This window comes from Colletes latitarsis, chromosome 11, assembly GCF_051014445.1.
Source record: "Colletes latitarsis isolate SP2378_abdomen chromosome 11, iyColLati1, whole genome shotgun sequence".
NCBI lineage: Eukaryota > Metazoa > Arthropoda > Insecta > Hymenoptera > Colletidae > Colletes > Colletes latitarsis.
In genome coordinates, this window is record NC_135144.1 from 31,327,509 (window position 1) to 31,350,741 (window position 23,233).

General features: G+C 29.4%; 4 protein-coding genes across 14 annotated transcripts; 2 read left to right on the plus strand and 2 right to left on the minus strand.

Annotated features, from left to right (window-relative positions):
• The first annotated feature begins 415 nt into the window (after positions 1-415).
• Mud (mushroom body defect) lies at positions 416-7,426 on the plus strand. 4 transcript variants are annotated; one of them, XM_076777925.1, is made up of 12 exons: positions 416-537; positions 853-941; positions 1,095-1,156; positions 1,235-5,370; positions 5,445-5,749; positions 5,856-6,034; positions 6,112-6,266; positions 6,363-6,452; positions 6,665-6,727; positions 6,833-6,931; positions 7,099-7,183; positions 7,309-7,426. In XM_076777925.1, exons 1-11 carry the CDS (start codon positions 505-507, stop codon positions 7,171-7,173), a joined length of 5,286 nt encoding a protein of 1,761 aa, XP_076634040.1. In that variant the 5' UTR covers positions 416-504; the 3' UTR covers positions 7,174-7,183; positions 7,309-7,426. The 4 variants fall into 4 exon arrangements, with proteins under 4 accessions (XP_076634040.1, XP_076634039.1, XP_076634041.1 ...); XM_076777924.1 differs by lacking the exon at positions 7,309-7,426 and having other exon boundaries at positions 7,099-7,238; XM_076777926.1 differs by lacking the exon at positions 7,309-7,426 and having other exon boundaries at positions 5,445-5,743; positions 7,099-7,238.
• On the minus strand, positions 6,606-16,762 carry Sa1 (stromal antigen). Of its 6 annotated transcripts, none has more exons than XR_013080708.1 (20): positions 16,122-16,325; positions 15,759-15,925; positions 15,517-15,695; positions 15,270-15,443; positions 14,999-15,203; positions 14,594-14,923; positions 13,909-14,514; positions 13,492-13,834; positions 13,195-13,428; positions 12,918-13,110; positions 12,654-12,840; positions 12,260-12,564; positions 11,982-12,193; positions 11,735-11,901; positions 11,527-11,578; positions 8,759-8,794; positions 8,351-8,524; positions 8,172-8,256; positions 7,703-7,776; positions 6,606-6,695 (listed from the first exon to the last, which is right to left on the minus strand). XR_013080708.1 is itself a non-coding variant. In XM_076777929.1 (20 exons), the coding sequence occupies exons 2-20, from the start codon at positions 16,298-16,300 to the stop codon at positions 7,759-7,761; spliced, it is 3,846 nt and encodes a 1,281-aa protein (XP_076634044.1). In that variant the 5' UTR covers positions 16,301-16,325; positions 16,453-16,762; the 3' UTR covers positions 7,344-7,758. The 6 variants fall into 6 exon arrangements, 2 of the variants coding, with proteins under 2 accessions (XP_076634044.1, XP_076634045.1); XM_076777929.1 differs by lacking the exon at positions 6,606-6,695 and adding an exon at positions 16,453-16,762 and having other exon boundaries at positions 7,344-7,776; XM_076777930.1 differs by lacking the exon at positions 6,606-6,695 and having other exon boundaries at positions 7,344-7,776; positions 8,351-8,485.
• A 343-nt stretch (positions 16,763-17,105) lies between these two features.
• Positions 17,106-19,114, plus strand: LOC143348099 (NECAP-like protein CG9132). Its single transcript, XM_076777942.1, has 3 exons — positions 17,106-17,346; positions 17,821-18,217; positions 18,297-19,114. The coding sequence occupies exons 1-3, from the start codon at positions 17,261-17,263 to the stop codon at positions 18,546-18,548; spliced, it is 735 nt and encodes a 244-aa protein (XP_076634057.1). The 5' UTR covers positions 17,106-17,260; the 3' UTR covers positions 18,549-19,114.
• Positions 19,115-20,256: 1,142 nt separating this feature from the next.
• On the minus strand, positions 20,257-23,227 carry LOC143348098 (uncharacterized). Of its 3 annotated transcripts, XM_076777940.1 has the most exons (6): positions 22,840-23,227; positions 21,912-21,985; positions 21,682-21,806; positions 21,330-21,590; positions 20,681-20,833; positions 20,257-20,586 (listed from the first exon to the last, which is right to left on the minus strand). In XM_076777940.1, exons 1-6 carry the CDS (start codon positions 23,124-23,126, stop codon positions 20,428-20,430), a joined length of 1,059 nt encoding a protein of 352 aa, XP_076634055.1. In that variant the 5' UTR covers positions 23,127-23,227; the 3' UTR covers positions 20,257-20,427. The 3 variants fall into 3 exon arrangements, with proteins under 3 accessions (XP_076634055.1, XP_076634053.1, XP_076634056.1); XM_076777938.1 differs by having other exon boundaries at positions 21,682-21,985; XM_076777941.1 differs by having other exon boundaries at positions 20,428-20,586; positions 20,658-20,833; positions 21,682-21,985.
• Between the last annotated feature and the right edge of the window lie 6 nt (positions 23,228-23,233).

The window sequence follows — 23,233 nt, forward strand, 5'->3', positions numbered from 1 at the left end:
CTTTTTGTACAATATTCTTCAACTTTCTTGAGAGCAGTGTACCACTTGTGGGAAAAGCCGACATATTCTACCGCACGACACACACGACGCACGACACACGACACACGACGCACGACCGGCACGATCGCACGACTGGCACGAGTAATATGTAACGCAATCCCTTATTTCTGATTTAAAAAAGAAAAGGATAGCAATTTTATAGAGTCGCGTATTGATAATTCACTATGGAAATAACGTAATATGGAATAGTTTATTTCCATTTAAGAGAATAGTGTTCATTAAAAACTGTAGATTTGAATAAATTTCTAGGGACATTAAATAAAATTAGGGAAATTTATGTTACCTCGTTAGAGAAATACCTTACTTCCTGCGATGTGAAGAAGTAGTAGTTGTTTGAAATTAAACGTATCTTCCATGGAACGTTACGAGACGAAAAGCTATTTAAGTTTGTGGTTTTATCGTTTCTACAAGAATAACTAAGTAATTTCTTATTCTTAAAAAGTCATGAGACTATGGCTCCAAGTAATATTGGAATGGGTAAGTAACAATATTATGTAAATTGAAGTGCGTGAGACATTAGTTAACGTTATTATTTAACCGAAGGTAATCGTTATTCCAATATAAGTGGTAATAAACTTGTTTAACATTTAAATGAATAAACAAAAATTGTTATTCCTATTTTATTATTATAAATTATCGTCATAGATTTATCATAACAAAGTTTATTTAAAATTACAAAAAGTTTTTAGTGTTTTATAAACATAACAAAGTGCTGTGGATTGTATATTTTTTTAATATGGTATAGAACGATATATATTCTCAAATTAATAGACAAATAAATAATATTTTTAGCTCAATTCCTTAGATGTGATAGAAAGGAATGTCACAGATTTAAAAGAATTAGAAGATGGAGAGTTTTATAAAAAGTTAATAGAATTATGGTAAGTGCTATTCTAGTTAATTGTGCTTAATTAATATGGAAAATATTGGTTAACACAAATTTTTTGTATGAAGTAAACATGAAGTATAATATATCTGTATGATTTTAATCTCATTAAATTTTGATAATTATTTATATAAATTTTATTTTATAGTTCTTGGGAAGGTGATAAGGAAAATTTAGGTACAAATCGTGTTATTACACAATTTTTACAAGGTCTGTGCACATGTACATATTGTTTTGAATATATTAAATAGTTATTTAATTCGTGTATTTCTTATGTATTTTATATAGATGATTATCCAGAGTTTAAATTTGACGAAGAATGTGTTGGAGAAATGGAACAATTGGATGTTGCTTCTTTATTTTTATTGCATGTATGTCAACATGAACCAATATTTTATGGGCCAATGAGTAATAAATTACAACATAAAACTCAACTAAAAATTAAAACATTTGTTGAAATGAGTATTCCTTTTGAAAAACGTATAAATAGAGAGATATTAAGAAGAATAATTACAGAGGTAGAAGGCAATAATGTACCAAAAACACCAATGACACCGAAAACACAATCACTAAAGGATTTTTTAAGCTCTCCTATTGCACAATCTGCTCAAAATTATAAACTATTGAACGAAAGAAATCGTGAATTAAGAAGGTTGAGGAGTCAATTGGAAGTGGAAAAATTTGAGAAAACTGATTTACAAGAGGACATAAAAATACAGCAAAACAAAGTTCAAAGCCTACAGAAAAAGTTGCAAGAAAAGATTACAGAAATAGCAGTTTTACGTGAAGAAATAATGAAAACACATACTCCACAATCTTGTACAACAAATGAAAATACTACAGATCGTGAACAATATTATAAAAGGGAAATAAATTATTTAGAAGATGCACTAGTGCAAAAACAAGATGAAATAGATAAGCTTGAAATAGAAAATGACAGTTTATCGAAAAAATTAGCACAGACGAAAAAAGAAAACATATATTTTAGAGAAAAAATAGAAAATTGTGAAAAGTCTTTAGAAAAGTTCCAAATTCAGGGAGAAATTAAGGACGAAGAGTTAATGAATCTTAGATCGACTAACGAGGAATTATGCACTTATTTAAAAGAACTTAACAAGACACACATTACAGAAAGAAGTTTTGAAATTGATGGAGTAGCACCCTTAAGCCCATCTTTATTACCTTTAAATAATAGTGAAGCTTTGAGTTCAATAATTGAAATTCAATTACAAGAAGCAAAAGAAGAATCCGCATCATTGAAAACTCAGCTTGATGTTTTAAATAAAAAGTTAGAATTTAATAGTCAAGACTATAAATGTGTAACGCAACAGTTACAAGAAAAAACAGTAATGTTACAAGACACAGAAACTAAATTAAATACTGCTTTGAATAAATTAACAAAAAAGGTTGAATCCTTACAAGAAGAAAAGATGTCTTTAACAAATCAAAATCAAAATTTAGAAAATTTATGTACTTCTCAGAAGGAATCTTTAATACAAATCGAAGAATCGAAGAATATTTTAAGCATTGAAGTAGTTTCTTTGAAAGAAAAACTTAAAAATGTAGAAGAATCATTAGAGAATGAAAGTAAAAATATTGTGAAACTAAATAATGAACTTATGGAAGCAAAAGCACAAATACATGAAAATGTTAAATGTATCGAAGATTTAACACATCAAAATAATTCATATAAAACTTTTATTGAAAATTGCAACACGAATTTAAAAGAAATTTTAATTCATAATTTAGAAATTAATAATAGCGAAAATGATAATTTAGATGGTGCAACAACTATTCAACTTATACAAGCACTTTATACATTGTTACATAATTTTGAAGAAAAATATATTTTACAAGAAACAAAAATAAAATCATTGAATAATGCAACGGAAGATATGAAATTAAAAGCACAACAATATCAGTCTCAAATATTCGAATTGGAAAAAAAGGACAAACAAAATAATATGGAAATGTCAAAATTCGAGGAAACTATTACACAAAATATGATAAAAATTAGAGAACTTACTACTACTGTGGATCAATATATCACTGAAATTTCATGTCTAAAGAAAATTCAATTTCAAAAACAAGCTTTAGAAAACGAAGTACGTACACTTACAGAAGAAGTGAATGAAAAAAATGTAGCGTTAAAATCTTCTATGATAGGTATGAAGACTTTGCAAGAAAATTTTCATGTGTTTGTAACCGAATTCTATTCAACAAAGAAAAATCTATTTCATTTATTAAATGAGTGTCAAAAGCAAAACGAAGAAACCATTAAAAACATTTTAGATGCTTATAAAATAATGTATAATAATTTTACTAAAGAACAATTACACAGAAAAGAAATTGAAGACAAACTTGCTGATAATAGAAAAGAATTGAAAGATAGTCGAAATTTAAATACTACGCTAAAAGACAATTTGTCAAAATATAAGCAGTCAATAAGTGATTTAGAGGCAGGAGCAATAAGCGCTAAAGAAAGATTAATGATATCTGAACAAAAATTGGAGAAGCTTGAAGAAAAAAATGAAACACTAGAAAAACAACGTAAGAATCTTAAATCTCAAAGTGAACAAATTTTACTTGACTTAAATAATATAAACGACAAACTTAAATTATTTCAACAAGAAGCATGTAATATGTCAGATCGATTGAGATTCAAAGATGCTAGAATTGAAAATTTAATAGCAGAAATTACTTCTCTACAGTTGGAAAAAAAACACATTGTTCATCTGAAAATGGAAGAAGAATCTAAAACGAAAACCTTTATAAAAGAATTGGAAATCAAGCTGTTGGAGCAACAGCAGAAGTTGGATCAGTTAAATGTAGAGACAAAATTGAAACAAGAAACACTGGACCTTGTACGAAATAAATTTGAAAACTTATCAAAAGAAACAATTGCCTCTGAAATAAAAATGAAGGAAATCATTTTAAATTTTCAGGAAGTAAGAACCAATCAAGATGCAGTTTTGGCGACTCAAGAGAAAGCCTTAAAGGAAAAAACTTTACAATTAGACCAGATTCAGAAAGAATTTTATGAATTGAAAAATGCACTTCATAAACAATTAGAAAATGAAAAGTTGTTATGTCAAAATTTGCAAAGCAAAAACTCAGAACTTCAAATTGAATCATACAAACAAATGAAATCTATGGAAGAATTGCAAGTGTTGTTGAAAAGAGAAAAAAGCGAACATGATAAAAGTAAAGAATATTGTAAAATTGAAGACATAAAAAAATTAGAAACTGTACGTGTTTGTAAAGAATTAGAACATTCAATAACTGATTTAAAATTAATAATAGCAGAAGCAAGCTCGAATGACGAAAATGTTTATGAGGATGAGTACGATTTTTCGTGGACGGATAATAGTGATAAAACTGACGATGTCGTAAATACTGTACGCACATCTATTAATACTGTTAATGCATCACGCAAATGCATTTTATATCTATCTAATATAAACACAAACTTAAATGAAACCTTGCAGAAGCAAAAATTAATTGTAGATAACTATGATACAAAATGTGAAGAAATTGAATTATTGAAAAATAAGATGCAGGAACTGGAAAATTTAGAGGAGAAACGCATAAAACATTTAAATGATCTTATCAAGCATAAGGAATCATTGAGAGACTCTTTACAAAATATTATAAAATCAAGAGAAAGTTTGAATATATCCATAGATGAATTAAAACAAAAGTGGGATAAATTGTTAATAAAATTCTTTAGTATTTTTGCAATGGATAAATCTGTATGTGATGTATTAAAACATATACAAACCAAAAGAACGCATCTTGAAAATACCTTGTCTAGGCTTAATGTTCATCACTTGCAAAATATAAAATTCCTGTATACTATTTTGTGGCAAAAGTTGTTATGGACTGAACAAACATTAAAAAATACTTATTTAAATCCAACAAATAATGAACAAGCTTTCGATAACTTTTCTTTTGATAACTTTTCAGATGAAAGGACAGTAATGCAAATAGAGCTACAGAAGAGTATGATATTGCAAAAAGATATTAAATTTCATGATGAAATAAATGATTTCTCTAACTTAGTTACGACGTTTGAAATCAACTTCAACTCTGATGAAGTAAAATATCAATCTGAAATTGAGAAAAAATTAAAGTTACAGGTTAATGAATTACTCGAAGAGAAGAATGATTTAAGAAGCAAATTAGATTGTGCACATATGAAAAACACAGAATTGGAAGGTCATATCGAAGAACTAAAGGCACCTTTATTGAAGAGCATAGAAAATTTTAAAGTAGAAATAATGCAATCAAAGAAAGAAATCTTGAAGTTACAAGAAGAAAGGGATGAATTAAGCAAGCGGATAAAAAAAGAAGATGTTGATAGTCAGTTGAAAGACATTCACGATAAATATAAAAATAAATTAGATGAAATTAAACTTAAAATGGTAAGCATATATGTAATACCTTTTATTTTTGGAATCATTATGATTCGCTTGTTCCTAGAATATGTTTATTACAGAAAACAGCGTATAATGAACAAATATCAAAGATGAACAGAGAACAAGACCAATGCATACAGGAAAGATTAGAGTCATTGCAAAGAAAAATGGAAATACAGTGTCGTAAGCAGGCAGATGAATTAAGTAAATATAAGGCACATGTTGCTGACATGAGTTCACAAATTTGGAATGTTGGAGAGAAACTATTGAGCGAACGACAAGAAAAGGAAAAATTACAAAATGAATTAACAGAACTTCAAGCTAAATATCAAAATTTTGATCAGCAGATCGTTTCCTCGATGGGACACGAAACCTCTAAGTTAGAGTAATAATAACAATAATAATAATAATAATAATAATAATAATAAATAATTTAAAGTTAATTTTCATTCTAGTATTTTACAAATATTGTTCGAAACTTTTTATTTCAGTTACGAAAAAAGAAATTTACTATCAGGAGAAAATAAAGAAGAAGTTTTACACAAAATTGCAGTAATACAGGAGAAAACTACTTATGAAAGAAGATGCAGTATTAGGAGCATACAATCAATGGGCAACGCATTTAATGCAGAAGACGAAGAGGGAGAAATTTTTGATAATATTTATTTAGGTAAATTAAAATAAACTTATTAAATAAAGTAATTTTTTAAATTATAAATTATTAATGGCATGAATTTAATTTTATAGCCGATATGAAAAACGGCCATTCATCACTCGACACCGATATAGATCGATTATCTATTCTGAAAAAAAGAAATGCTCTTTGTAAACCTCATCTGAAATCTTCTTACCCTGCAGAAATGCAATTTCATCCCCTATCATTTACAGAAGAAGAAATTAAAGTAAGCAATAAATTCTACATGCGAGTCATGTATGACATAAATGTTTCATATATCGTGCTTGTGTTTTTGTACATACAATCCTAAATTTAATTGTAGACAGGCTCGGTAACAGATGAAGTATTTAATGATAGCTTAAGTCAGAGTTTACTTCCCGAACATAAGGTCAAAAAAAAGGATAGAACTCAGGTAAGCATCTTAGATCAAAAAATAAATAATGGATTTCCAGAACCTCCAATTAATTCTTTTTATAATTAATTATATAATTTTGGATTTAATAAAAATAATTATAATAAAAAAATTCACATACAAATTCAATTTGTCTAGATTTTCAATGTTTCGCTTTTGCGAAAATTCGTATTTCTGATCCAGTGTTACATTTTATGATTTATATGTTATAGACGTCATATAAAAAACCTGGTCCTCCGACACCTAGTAAAAATGGAGGAAAAGCGTCATTACAAGTAAGTTATCTGTGATAATGATGTACTTATACAAAAGTAAATGTTATTTGATATGAGTATTTACTTCACATGTTATTTTTAAAATTTATGGATAATGATCTGAAGAGTCCAAATTCAAGAATATTAAGAGAGAGGAATAAAGACAGAACAACAACTACACCACGCACATTAAAAAGTCTATTCACTTCAAGACGTCAAGACGAAGTAAGGATAAGGATATACTATTCAACTTTATATCCTATATTTTATAAAATTAACTTATCGGACTCAAATTTTTTCTTCTTCGTATATTTATTAATATCTAATGTATATTTAAAGAATATTGAAATTAAAAGTTAACCGTATAACTATATGTAACGATATTTTAATAGAATGTTACAGTGACACCAAAAGGTCGTAGAAGGAGTAGCATTTTCCGTAAATGCCGTGCCATGAACGATAGATGAAAATAATCACGTACGTAAAATGGAAATATTAAATAATAATGATATTTGTAATCGCAAGGGAATAATCACTTTTTTTTGTATCAAGACATATAAGAATTGTACAGTAAAAAACTAAAATTATAATTTTTTTAACAGTAGACAATTTAAGCGTACAAGAAAAAAAATGTTCATAATTTATACATTGTAGTCATTTATTTAGACAATTCATTAAATAGTTTTATAGCAACAATAATATTTAAAAGTTATATTAATATAAAAACGCCAATGTTACGAAATATATGGTATGTCATGTGTAATGTGATATGGTGAATTCGAAGGAAAATATGCAATTTTAAATAACAAAACCATTTTATAAGAATGATTTAAAGAAAACTTTTAGAAATTTCTCAACATAAAATGAAACTCGATGATCGATTAGAAATTCTATTACTTTATATTGTATATGTAGCTGATTGAATAAGTTCTATGTATTATACTATTTGAAACCTATTCAATCCGATACATGTATTATAAATATATGACAAATCACCTCCTCTTGGAATACTTCCATCTTGGATGCAATGCATTCTTTTCTATTGTACTTCATTATTCGGAATCAGATTCCTATAACAAAGATGTTTCGTTATTTTAATGGGGAACTATAATAATTTGAAATTTATTCAAATTTTAATTATTTCATAATATGGCTTATTAAACCGATATAATTTTATAATAAAATATTTTTAACTTTACTTAAAAATTTTAGAATTTTAAATTATACTAAACAATTTACAAACAAATCTCAATATCTGTAAAATAAATTTTCATTTTATACTTAGGAATATAGTAATTAAAAATTTGTATTATGATTTTGTATACTGACTTTTTAAATCATAATTATATGCATGTCTATTGTAATTAAATTACTATTACAAAAAATTAATGTATAATAATTTTAATATTATATATTTTATAAATTATACACACATATTTCGTAATTGTAAATTATTGCAACTTACCATATATTGTCCTTCTACGTAGCGACCAGAATTCCTAGCGGTTCTTCTTAACTCTCTTGGCTCTGCATGATCTTGACTTCTTCGTCTAAAAAAAAAAAAAAAACTTACATCGTCACAAGCAATTGTAAGATAATACAAAAACATTTGAATCTGCTGAACCAGAAAAATTGATTACTTACGACCTCGATTGAATCTGCGATGTCTTAAGTTTATTATCTATATCTTGAGATGGACTGGTTGATACATCTTCAATGATTGCTGTTGGAGACGTCTGCATCTGTGTGGTATCGCTGGATTCGTAAAAGACAGCTGCCCTAGATCCACGAGTTATTGATACTTTATTAACGGCTAATCTGAAATGAAGATTTAAGCTAATGGTACTACAAAGGGTGCACAACATTTAACTATATATTTCACGATTACCGTTTCTAGCGATTTTCTATATAAACGAAATAGTGTTACATTATGTTTTCATACAATATTTTTCAGAATTACTTTATTGTATGTAAGTGTAAATCTAAATTTAATCTACTTAGAAAAAAAGATAACTTAAAGATATAAAACTCGAAATGACATAAGTTACTCACTGGTGTTTTCTTGGACCGCGTTTCTTCTTGTGTTTGCTGAAAGAACAAGTTATTATTGAAGGAAATACGTTGGAGCTAATTTCATAAATAAAGGGACAAAAATTTTATATTAAGTAACTCTTTGTACTTTCACACGCATGATCCATGTGATACAACATACACATATATTACAGAATTACACTTCACGTACATACGTATTATTGCATTCCATCACTACATCTGAAGGAACAATAAAGTATCCAAGCAAAATTCGTAGAATTAACCCAGGTATTAACAAATCAAGTACCTGGAAACATGTCTAGAATATTGCGATGAATATAGAGAACGGCGTGTTAAAAAATACAAAATGTAAGAATCCGATGTTAAGCAGGAAATGTAAAATGATGGGTTAATTCTGTCACATTTCCTGCAAATTTCAAGAAGAAGAAAGCTGTACAAAGTGCAGCATTACTTAATCGCTATGGACTTGAAATTTTGATAAAGCAGGATTCAGGAACTTATGGGAGAAGAGGGTCTTATTTTAATTAATATCACATGTTTATCGTATCTATCACCAATTTGTATATTATCAATATATAAACAGAATACAAAGTATTTTAGACTTACTTGCTTTTAAGTTCTTAGGTTCAACAGAACACACATCGTTCTCTATGTACTTTTTTGTCAGGCATTCCAAAAATATTATCGTTTCATTATTATTTCAACATTATTATTGTGCATTTTTATCTTATTTTCCTTACACTAGTTTATAGAAGGTGAGTTGCTTTGAAAGTAGGCACCAAGAACAACAGATTTCATTGATTCCTTGTACAACTTGACAATATTACATATATATTCTTGTTAATTCCTTACACTAGTTTGAAAGTTGATTTTAAAACAGGCACCAAGAACAATAGACCTCATCAATTCCTTATACAATTTTTGCCCCTTATATGATTACATATATTATATATTTTGCTAAAAAGTCTAATTCTTAGCTTGAATAACGATCAGGTAGCCTGCAACAAGCGATTCATAAAAGATTACTACCCATGCGAACACAACAGATTTATGGTGTACGTAAAGACGCCAATGGTAATAAATGTTTATTAATAAATTAAGCACAAACATGCAATTAGTTGATAAATGGGTAAACCACTATTATTTTTCAAATATTCTATCTTTAACGATATTTGACATGATACAAAAATTAAAATTATTAATATGTATATAATATGCTGCGTTGCAAATTATATAGCAAATAAATATTCTCACATCAAATACTTTGCACAAATCGATAAAGTTATTTGCTTTACTACTTTAAATATCTTACATGTTTAAATTAAAATATTTGATAGCAATATGACGTCTTACAGTAACAAATACATTTTAGCAAAGCATATAGTACAAAGCAGTAACACAAAATAAAATACAGCAAAGAGGAAGATAGTTTCTATTAGCAATTAAACTACTGACAATGCAGATTTATGTTAGCATTCAACGATATGGCAGTGCAATGCTAATGATAGTAAATGATAGAAATTAAAGTGCACATTCAATGGTGAATTCAAATATCTACGCAAGCACCTAAATGTAACATCTAAATTTGCACTACCTTCTAAAACTATTCAGTATTCGTTTACAATGTAATTTGTGAAGAAAAAAAAAAAAAAAAAAAACCATGCTGGCATATATTAATTTTGTACATTAACCCTTAAATGATGTACATTTCCATATGAAAACGCTTACAAAATTCTTCAACGAATAAAAAAACTTTTATACTATATCTAGGCAACTCTCGTAAATGTTTCGTTTTTAATACAAATACGAAAGCAGAATTGCTTCGTCACCTTTAGTTTAAAAAAAAATTAGCTTTTTCGAAAAGATAAGTATATTTTAGGCAAAAATGTTACAATATTAAATTTAGTCTTAATAGATAGCGAGAAATTTCTCAAATATAATAATGTATATTTTTATAAAACTTTGTGACCATTTACAGTCATTTAATAACACTATACACTAATATATTTATGAATTTCCTCCATCTATTAAGACTAAATTGAACATTTTAGCATTTTTAATTTTCTCGCGATACTTAATCTTTGCGTAAAATCGCGCATTTCTACAAAAACTGATATTTTTTAGAAACTAGAACAATTCTGCTCTCTCAGATTTGTATTTAGTACGAGAAACTCTACAAGAGCCATCTAGTGAGTATTATAAAAAATCAGAAAAAGATTTTTATTCGTTAAAACAGTGTAATCCTGTAAAACTTCCAAAAGGATATGATGCCTCTTAAGGTTGACTCAGCGCAGCACATTTTGCGTGTAAACGATGTGAAATTGTTTGATACCGTTCATAAAAAATGATGCTCATGCTTCAATATACACTTAACCTAAAGGTAAATGTGGCTGAGTCTTTTCTCGAACTCTGAATTGAAATTCTTAAAATTTGCATTTTTTGTTTTACTTATTTACTATAAACGGAATATCTTCAACAAAGAATAGATTATTAATTAAATAATGCATTTTGTTGGACCATTTTACTTTAAATAGTTTAGGAGATAGAAGGCATCGTATATATGATATGGTTCTGGCCACAAGTGTTCACTTTCTCGCAAGCGTCCCGTCGTTTAAGAGTTAATAAGCTGTCATTACAAACTTTTATGAAGTATTACATATAACGATTACTTGCAAGTGTGTAATTGTTCTACTTTCATAATGATTTCAATAAATAAAATGTAAGGTATATATTACTCTGTATTAGTTTGGTGTAAACACCCAACTCACCCCAAAAATTCATGATCAGAACCTTCTTCAGGCTCATCTACTTCTTCTTCTTCTGTAAAGATTTTAAATAAAAACAATTACGTTTTAATGAATTAGAGCAATTCTAAAATAAAAACAGTAGTAAAATTTTAAAAATAAATCTTTGAAAATTCTAATTCGAGTATATGGATTTGCGTTTTTTAAATTTATATTAAATGTGTCAACATACCAGCTAAATGATCCTTTTTACGTCTTGTGTAAGCGCGTTTACTTGTCACTGGAACTTGATCGGTTTCGCCATGTAAGAGACTGTTTCTGTACAAAAGTAAAGGTTGCCAATCCTCTCCCCGCGAGGACGGCATTCCAGCTTGTAGTCTCCTATCGAGGAAATTTAATCTAAAATATAAATATAAAAATTAGTCATGGTACAAATACAGGTAACATTATAGAAAGTTGCGAATAAGAATTTTACTCACACGACACGTTTATCTTGTTTAAGAAGTTTATTCGTAAATTCAGACAAGATTTCAAGAAAAGATAAATTTGGCGGTGGACCAGTAGGATCTTGTTCTATACTGTCCGGTGGAGTTATCGCGAATAGCACACCTGCTCGATGCAAAGCTGTAATTGCTTCACGATTTTTTACTGCGTCTAAGCCAAACGATAAAGCAAATCGTTTTGCAAGTTCCTGAAATATATGTTCAATATTAATGTATACTTTTATAATACCAAATGCTTATAAGTAAATACAAACCTTTATAGCAGTAAATTCTTCACTATTTCTATTCACTTTACTTTTTTCAGCTACTATTTCATTATACAAAATATTCAAACTGTGTTGCATGGTCAAAGCACAATTTGTTTTATTAATATCTCTAGCTTTTCCTAGTGTAGTTTTAATTATATCGCCATAATCATTGTAGTATTTTACATAATGTTTGAACACATCTGCCGATGCTTTTGTGGGTATCATATTATATACAATCAACTTGCAATAACCAGCCAAAAAGTTTCTCCTTTTATGCAACTCTTCAATTTTTGAATGTTCGTCGTGTTCATCTGTAAGTACAAAATACTGTATGTTGATTAACTCTGTTTGTTTTTAAATGAAAAATCGCAATAAAAGTATTGTACTAAAGGTCACATACCATCTTCTTCTTCAAAAAATACATACTCCTGTATGAACCGATTAAGCATATATTGCATCGCTTGATCAGGTTCGTACACTAACTGATGCATCAAAGGATTAGAATGCGTTATTAACTGATTACAAAACACTACCAATAAATCACATATTGTATTGTATGCTTCTTCTCTTAAAATTGGTGGAGAAGGCTAAAGAAATATTAACAGACATTATATATTATTTATATGATGTATCAATAAAGATATTTAAAAAAAAAATTAATTACCGTGTCGCTTCCATCACCACTAACGAAGTGACGCATGGAACCCATAAAAGAATGTAAACGTTCCTTTAATTGTCGACATTCATCTTCACCTCGATTTCCAGAATCTACAGATTCCATGAGGTGATTTTGTCCCCACAAAATTGCGAAGAAACATGCACTTATACAATACTTGACTGCCTCATGCGGTAAACACCTGTAACAAGTATAATTCTTTAAACCTTTGACACCTGCTATGTATTTGAAATTTCTATATGTACGTTATACATAATGTTAGTACTTCGTTGGGTCCTTGGCATCTTCAATGTCCTTGTACAAGGAATCCCATATTCCCCATGGATTCATATTGTGACAGGAATAAAATATTGAAACTTTTTTAAGGGACTGTACAACATTGAACGTTTCATCTTCATCCGGTTCTTCGTCTCCTTCTATTAAATTTCTATATTCATCAATAGCTTCTTTGTATTTATTTACAATAGAATCGATTAATGTTGAACGCGCTACGTCACACCTATGTTGAAACACGTTAAACGTTAAATATTTATCTCTTATGAGAAAAATAAGAAAAGTTTACCTAGTGAAAATAGCGTGTCCCTCTATGCACATATGTTCCAATGTTTTTGCAGCTGTATCCAAAACTTCAGTGTCGTGCATTTTTTCTACAATTGTTTGAATCTTATTCAACAATGAATCCAAGTTTTGCTCTTGCCGAGATTTGGTATAAATATCCAAGTCAAAGTATTGAGGAATAGCAAGTAAGTTTGCCAACTTCTCGGGATCTGCTCTATATTTGTCAAGTAAAAGAGGTAATGTTTGTATAAAATGTTCCGTTAATCTTTGTTTGTCATCATGAACTTGCTTCATTTCTTTTGCCGACAAAATCTTTCTAGTTGGTCCCCGACCAACTGGAGCTTCACCTATTTTCAAAATTAAACTAAATTTTCACTAACTATACAATTTTATAAAGGCAAATGCAAAATAGGAAGCTTACCCGTAGCGGCCTGTTTTATACAGCAAACCATCAATTCAATCAAAGACGTTTCCTTTTGATTATCTAAAGCTTCTTCTACGGGTCCAGCCTCTTCTAATAATAAATCTGTCATGCATTCCCAATCTTTCATCATCTGATTTGTTTCAATCAAAGAATCTACCAAATACGCTCCATGTTCATGAAGCTCCGATTCAATGAAAAATAAAACAAGATCTCGAATAAGTGGTGTGTTAGGTAGACGCTTTTTCCCACGCTTAGTCTTTACACCCGCTACTGCTTCGTCATCCGGTCGGAATAGTCGTTCGTTTAAAAATTCACCTGCTGCTTGTGCAACAGCACGATGAGATGAATAAACAAGTTCGTACACGTGCTCGCAATCTTTATCGGTAAGAATCTCTCTATGATGCTTTAAAATCGAGATAACAAGTTTCACAGCTTGTACTGCTACATCATACTCTTTATCCAATGTCATTGCAACAATTCTGTCTTTAAATTTACTTGTAAAAAGTTCAAGTTTAGTTTTTAATTCTTCCGAAGCGTATAATGGTTGCAATGCTTGAAGGCATTTTAATCGAACTTCTCCGACTTTATCGTGTAATGTCCAACCTGAGAAATTACAATAAATTCATACAGATATCGTATAGCATTGTGTACTAGTTTTTAATGTTAGTAAAATTCTATTAACCTATGTATTTTAAATAAGAATCATCTAAAAAATTTTGATGAAATTTTTTCATCCAAACACCAATTTCTGCCATGCAAATTGCACGTATTTCTGGTAATGTATCTCTGTAGCGATGTACAAATACAGATTTGAACATATATGTAAGCATGTTTTTAATTTCATCCATGTTTTCTTCAAGTTCTTTACGTTTAGCCATTAACAATTCCAATCTATCTGCTGCTCTTTTTTCTCTAGCTTTCTGTCTTTCAGCTTCATATTGTCGTTGTGTATTATCTAAATTTATTGATACAGTCAAAGCAACATCCACTAACGCTGTCATAAGTTTCATAGCTACAAATAATATTAACATTATATTTCTAAATATATAAGCATCAATATATTTATATAAAAATGTATTTATCTTACCAGCAAGTGTGGCCGTATGCCTAAAAGCTCGTACTTGTGAATCCGAAAGACCGGTTAATAACGAAATTACATTATCCATTAAAAACTGATCATAAATTATTGAATACTGACATTGTCGAACTAAAATTTGAACAAATTCACAGAAATTTGCACGAAATTTCTTCCACTGTTGCCCAGTCATTATCAATGGATATTCTCCACTTTCCTAAATTATGAATCAATATTGATTAAACGTGATAGACATTTATTTGTAAAAACAATATCAACGTACTTCGTCAAATTCTTCGGTCATTTTTCGTATTATTGCCACATGTTCCATTGTTGCTTGCATTTCAGAAGTAATTCGACCTTTACAACCGCTTGCATTAATGAAAAATTGCATTAACATGAGAAGAGCATTTTCTTTATTGATTTTGTACTTTTCTATCCAATCGTCGACAATAGTCTATAAATGTAATTTTTAAATTTGTCATTTTTAATGTCTAATATTTTTTTAAACATATATATCGATAACATACAGTCAATGAAGAACGATTATTCCTGATGACATAATAAAGACTAGCCTCATCTTCTAGACTATGCGAGTGATGTGTCCTCTTTCCACGTCCACGTCCACCGCCCCCTCTTCCCCTATTACTGGTAGTTGGAATGAAGTCTGTATCTATTTCTTTATATTTTGGTTGTTGTATTGGGCCCCCTAGAAATAATAATTGTAATTTACAACAATTAATATCAAAAATAATATTAACCAGAAACATACCACGTAACCTAGCACGTGTATTTCTGGTGATCCTCATGTTCGTTGGAGTTGCCGGTGTCATTGGTTGTTCGAATTGAGATTGGTTCTCAAAATTGCCTGCTTGTTCTTGATACTGATGCTGTGATGTACCAGGTGAACTGTAGCTCTCGGATGAATAATGCTCTGGTCTAAACGAAAATAATATTACATAATACAATGTATCAATATTACATACATTTTCTGAAAGTATAATGTGTTTAAAATAATGTAACATGTAACATTATAAAACCACATAAATTGACTCGAGTATTATATTAAGATTTATATGTAAAATTAATGTAAAACAACATAATGACACATGTAGATGCGCAACATTATATTTACGTTGGATTATGTATAGGTGTTTGAGGTGTTTGACTATACGGTGTGTAAGTAGAATAAGACTCATTCACTTCTCCTCCCGAGTTATCGTTCATGGGAGTCATTGGAGTCATTGGTGCCTCATACTCTGGAGGCACTGGGTCATCCATACGTATTCGTTTACCTCCTCTTCTGTGCATCATTTTACACCTCTTCTTATTACTGTCCCTAAAGAATAAAATATTCTGTTAATTTAATAATTTTAAGAATGATTACTTTCGTCTCAGAGAAATACCGCCAAATGATATTTCACAATAGAATTTATAAACAAGTGAAATTTTAGTTTATTTCAAACCTGTAAAAAAACCCCCCGAGAAGTGCGGGGGTCAGGGAAGTTCACGAAGCCTTACGTTTTTATAATTTCTAACTGTATCTAATCTAAAATGTTGTGTCTATTCAAAGAAATTGGAAATACACATTGATAGAATTCTTCAAATAACCCCGGCTTCTTGCGAATACGACAGTTGGTCTCACAATATATACAAATGTGCTCCAATAAACACGGTTATTGGTTGTTTATCAAAATATCATAAAACGGACCAATAAGAAAAATGGTATGCATTGTGATTAACTTCTCACAATTATATTTACGGGAATAAATTTTATATGTATGTTTTCCTTGCGAATTAAAAAAAAAAAAATGTATTTTACAAAAACAAATAATATATTTAAACTCTAATATATCGTGAAATGCATTGAAGTAGCATTCGTCCTATAGGTGAATAATCATCTTATAGAATCAAAATGTTTTAACTACGTTTTTTATGACAGAAAGACTGGTTGTGTAATTATATCACGGTCGTTACATATAAGATATTGTTATAAAATAATTTCCAGTTTAAAAATCGCATACATGAAAATTGGTTTGCTTAGTTTTAATTGGAATTACAAGTAACACGTGCTGCGTAGAAGGCAATCTATTATCGCTAGTGAAATAATCTGTGGTTAACGGTCTTTGTGTGGGGATGGGAGGCGTGACTAGAGATAAAGTTATCAAATCACGACAGGGATTCGTCACAAAATATAAACGAATTTTCAAATAGAACTTCGTCAAGTTCAGGTCTTAAACGTACGCGCTTTCTCTACAGTTTGTCAAAAGTACAATGGATTCGTACGAAAGCGTATTACTCGTAAAGTCTGAAGTATTTGTGTTTAAAATACCGCCAAGGTCAACGAATAGGGGTTATCGGTATGATTGATTCTTTTTCATAATATTTTCTTTACAAATATTTCATTTCTGTGCAAAAACAGTTCATGTAAAGGCATGGTTGTACATGATACTTTTTACTTCGTTGTCAAAGAAATGGTGATACCGTGTGTTTTTCGTAATTTTCAATCTCGTACAATTAATACGTCAGCACAAGTTGTACCGGAAAGTGTTGAAAGAATAACATATTATCGTTGCATCTGGAACAGAAAGCTGTCAAATTTTAATCTATACTGTAATTTGTAGACGTCCATAATGATTTAATTTCAAGTTATTATTTTTTCATAATATTCTAATAATTTAATTCTATTAAATAAAAAAGTTTATTTATCATTAAATAGCATAAAATATATTACTTTCTATCTAGATTAATCCGAATAACAAGATACACTTAACTTAATATTTAATTATAAGTTTTTTGTGTATATGTGTGTGTGTGTGTGTGTGTGTCTATAGAGCAGCTGATTGGAATCTACAAGAGCCGTCATGGACTGGCCGTATGCGTCTTGTATCTCAAGGAAATTCAATAACTATAAAGCTTGAAGATAAAGTGACTGGTGATTTATTTGCCGAATGTCCAATCGAGCAATATCCAGGAATTGCGGTCGAACCAGTCACAGATTCTTCTCGTTATTTTGTTCTGAGAATTCAAAATGATAATGGACGATCTGCTTTTATTGGTGTTGGATTCTTGGACAGATCGGATAGTTTTGATTTAAATGTTGCACTTCAAGATCATTTTAAATGGCTCAAAAATCAAGAACAAATAGAAAAAGAAAAGGATGAACCGAAACAGGAGTTAGATCTTAGATTCAAAGAAGGGGAGACAATTAAAATCAATATGAAAATTACCGTAAGGTCATTTAATTATTCAACAGGTATAAATACTATAATTAAAGGAAATGCGATAAAATTTTAATTTTGATGTACAGAAAAAGGATGGCAGTGAAGTTTCATCCAAAGCGAAACAGCGTGCTAATCCAGGTATAGGTTTACCCCCTCCACCAGGTGGTGTAAAAATTGCACCGCCACCTGCTAAAACTCCAACTTCGTCACCTGCGCATAAACCTGTTCAGAGCCAGAACCAAACAACAAGTTCAGAATGGGGAGAATTTGCTAGTGCATCACAACCTCCGGCTCAACAACCACCGACAATAGGCAATGCCAGTTGGGTGCAATTTTAACTCCTTACAAGTTGTATTAAAATTTAGTATATTTGTGCTGTAGAATTGTAGGCTATGCATACATATATTAATTTGTATGTCGCTATGTGCATATTTATGCACATAAATATCTTTTAAGGGTAATTATTGACAAAGATGTTTCTATGTATATAGCAAATTAACTACAATATTTTTAGACCATAACCTTTACTGTATCATATATTATAGTATTTACGAGTTTCTATAAATTTCTGTGTTAATTTAGTTGCAAAATCAGTTATATACAATAGATTCACATAGATAAATAAATTACTTGATACATGTTCCCATTTAAATAGAAGAACATATGAAAGTAATTGAAACTTTAAAAACTTGAATTTTTCGCTCAAAATGTAGGATATATTTCTGTCAAGATTATTACTGTTCTGTGTTACAATATAAAGTAAGGTAATTACCGCATCGTTACAATTTAACTTTGTTTTCCTGCTATTTGTATTCGTTACTATAACATTAGTAGCAAGAAAAATGTACATATAATTACAGTTTTCATTTAGATGAATTATTTTAAAAAATGAGTGCAATACTCATATCTTTTATATAAGTAAATATGAGATAAGTTTAGTGCCTTGTACAGATGTCTTTAAAAGATGAGATAACCTGAATTACAAAAACAGGTAGTGAACACATTGAATAAATAAAAACTAATGCAACTTTATGATATCCGAGTATGAAATTCCATTGATGACAGAGTTTTATTATTAGCACAGTATATTAAACATAGAATGCAATAAAAACGATCGCAGTATTTTCTATTGCATGGATACATTCTTTGTTAAAACCCTTAAAGGAGTATAAATTACATATGGTGTATGCAGTCTTAGTTAATATTTGTTTCTGGTGTTTGTACATAAAAGAAAAATTAATGAGGCTAATGCTGAAATAAGGCCTAATGCTGTAGGTGTTTCAAATTGTTAAATTAGGTTTTGATTTTGCAAGTTGAGATAAAAAGATTTTTTGTCCTACCACCCAGTTATATCGTCAAATATAAGATTTTTCTATTGTATTTTCGTACTATTAAGAATAACACTTTAAAACTTATTTTACACTGATATAAATTTCAATTAAATATTTTTTTAATTAAGTAATATTTAGAATAAAGCTTGTAAAAATGATGTGCTTTAGAATGCATACGAAATAAACAAAGGTAAAACATTATTGTTTTACATTTAAAGATATTGTTATATAAAAACATAGAAAAAATATTGTATTCAATGAACATAGAGAGTAATTTATATTCGAAATAAGGGGAGAATAAATTTGTTACATATCTTCATTTGCAAAGAAGTTAAATGTTTCATGTATATATTAAGAATAATTATCTAAAGATGATATTGAATCATGAGTAGCATGACTGTAAATTATCTACAGATATAAAAGTTAATCTTTTTGCGTGATTGGAATAAGTGAACGAATTACTTATATACTTTAGTGTCATTGTATATTGTAAATGATGCTAAGTGACATTGTTAATAATATCTATGTTAATATTTAGCACGATTACGAAAATGTATAATTCCGCAAATTACATTCCGTTCTTAACTTATAAAGAAATTATTACACAATACACATATATACATATATGCATATGTATATATATATAAATATATATATATATATATATATATATATAGAGTGCAGTTCTTCTTGTTGCAGTAAATGAAAAATGCTGTTGTTTTCTATTGTATATTTTCATTTGTAGATATAATAAATTGCATAATTATTAATATACTAAATAATTATTAAAAATCATATTACAAATAATACTTTGTAGATAGATAAATGATAACAGCAGTTGGAAATTTTAGTCTATCACAAGATTATTAATTTTCTTAGTGAACAATCAACAACGTTTGTTACGAGTAACATTAAGTCGTAGACTACGCATTGCCATAGCGCGACTAAAATGACGTGGAACTGGACGTTGAAGTTGTCCATTAACTAGAGTAGAATCTTCATTACATTCCACATTGCTTAGAACTACTAAAAGTACTCCAAGCACCTGCAAAATTATGCATATTATAATTATTCGTACTATTCGTCTCAATATAAAGTATATATAATGAAATGTACTTTTTAACCCTTATCTTACATACCAAACATATAATTATCAGTAATGTATAGGTATGTATACTCGCAGCCGGAAGCGACTCTACTTCTCTTAGAGCTTCAGCTACTTCAGAAAGGTCTGGTTTTAATTCCAGAGCATGTCGGAAGTGTATAGCTGCTTCTTGATAATGACCATATGCCTACAAAGAATGAAATGATAATGTTGTAAATGTTAAGACTCTAAAGGCATTATAATGAAACTATTCCAATGTTCTTTACTTCATTTTTCTTTTTTTCTTTTTTTTTAATATATATATATATATATATAAATAAATAAATAAATAAATAAATAAATGATATACATACAAAACACAAGTACAAAAATGTAGAAGATATTTTCTTTCTCGGATAAAATATATTGCCAGTAGAGTTTTGCAACGAATGGGATAGATGGCTCGTTGTTACATTATCGATTGCGTTCACCCATTCTCTCGACCGGGACCTCGATATCGTCTGATCGATTCGTTCCGATCAAATGTTGGGCTAGCGGATCCTATTTGAAACAGTTGATTCCGTTCGAGAGAACAGACACGAATGGGATCGATAACGTAACGACTGGGTCAGCTATTTCGTTCATTGAAAAACTCTAACTTCCAGTAGTACAAAACAAAATATATTACTAGAATTTAAAATTACTTTGAATATTTGACCAAGCGTAAGATATTGTTCCCATGCATTCCGATCTGGAGGTTGCAATTCTAAAGAACGTCTTGCTAAATACGTTGCGTCGTCCAAGTATTGTTGAACCAATAACACTCTAGCCAAATTTAACAAAACTTCTGCATTTTGTGGCGATACAGCAAGCGCTCGTCGAAAACATTCAATTGACCTTCGCGCATCTCCTTTTATACGCCAAAAATTCCCTATTTGATTATAAAGTTGAACAGATTTCGGTTTCTATAGAAAAATTCAATAAAATATATTGTATATCTGTACATCTATTTACTTTCTTACAAGCATATAGTATTTTCTAATGGCTATGCTGTACCTCTCGTTTAGCTTTTATTAATCGTTTTTCTAACAAATCAATATCAATATCTATACTTTTGCTACCATTCTTCTTAAACATAAGTATAACATTAGGTTCTGGAACTAGTGGATGTTTATCTCTGTCTGCAATGCCAACCAAGTTATCATAATAAGAATAATTAACAGACTTTCCACAGTCTAGGATTACATCTTCGCATTGTTGACCAGAAGTACACATGACTTGCTCGCCTGATACTTGAGATGACAGAGGAAAGGACTCAGTAGCATTTGGTGTATCCTTCAACACGTATGACGAGAATCGTCTGCCAAGGGGACCAAAGTTAGGGCTTTTTTAACGCTGAAAGAACAGTAAGCCACACACAAATACTAACTACAGGAAGAAAAAGAAAATTATGTCTGATTAATCGTAACAATTATTCAAAACAAAATCTAAATTATTTTAAAAATAATTGTAATAACAAAAATATATTAAAACAATAAGTAGATAGAATTCAACATATTTTTTAAATTAATTAAAAATGATCACATATTAGCTCAATATGTGTAAATCATCTTTGATTTTTCAGTTTAATTACCTTCTCTAGAATCTGATGATTCAATACATTCTTATATTTTTCATAACTTATAAAAGAAAAAACATCATTGCTGAACATGCACAATAGCTAACTATTAAGTGTACACATACATTTGAAATAAATGATAATTTAACTTTAAAACATGCAGTATTGATTACTTTTTGTATCTACAAGTATAATGACTTTTTTCATTATAAAAACTACAATAGCATTATTATCCAACATAAGAAATAAGTTTAAATATAAATTATGATATTATTTAATATTCAGTAGTTTAAGGGTATTAACATTGTTATGCATATATTAAACATTACATATCTCAAATACGTCAACCGTTTATTTATTGCAATGTCATTGAAGCATTTCTTATTTTTATATTAAAACATGATAATAGTTACACAATGGAAAACAAATAATTCAAGTTTTAATATTATAAATTTCGGGATGCTTGAACATAAAGTCATAAGCACCAGTGATCTATTTTGTCAATCAAATTTTGCATGATATCAATTTAACATTCTAAGAGAAGGTACGTTTCTCTGTTCTTACCCAGGATTAACCAGATTTGCATGGTTTCTTACCGTTCATGGTTTCCAGAAAGAACATTTTTGCAGTCTTGACAGTAAGGTTTCTCGTGTTTTTCAAAAACAGCAGTTCTGCTCCAAGTTTGTCCATCGCCAACACTGATACTACTCGCCAGGATATCGAAAATAGGATCATCCTCAATCGTGCTCACAAAGTCTGTTGTTTTAACGACTTTGTCAGCGCTCAGTCTCCACGAGGTCCTTGAGTTCGTTAGTTTTGCCTGGAGTATCAGAAAGCAAAATAGATAGCCAACGACACGACCGTCGATCCCAATAACTTGCATTCTCCCGCTTCACGAAAACAGAATTGAACACGTTAGTAACTCAGAAAAATCGTCTGCTTCTACCAAAGAAAGATGATTTAGATTTTCAATCAGATGACTGTTTTCTC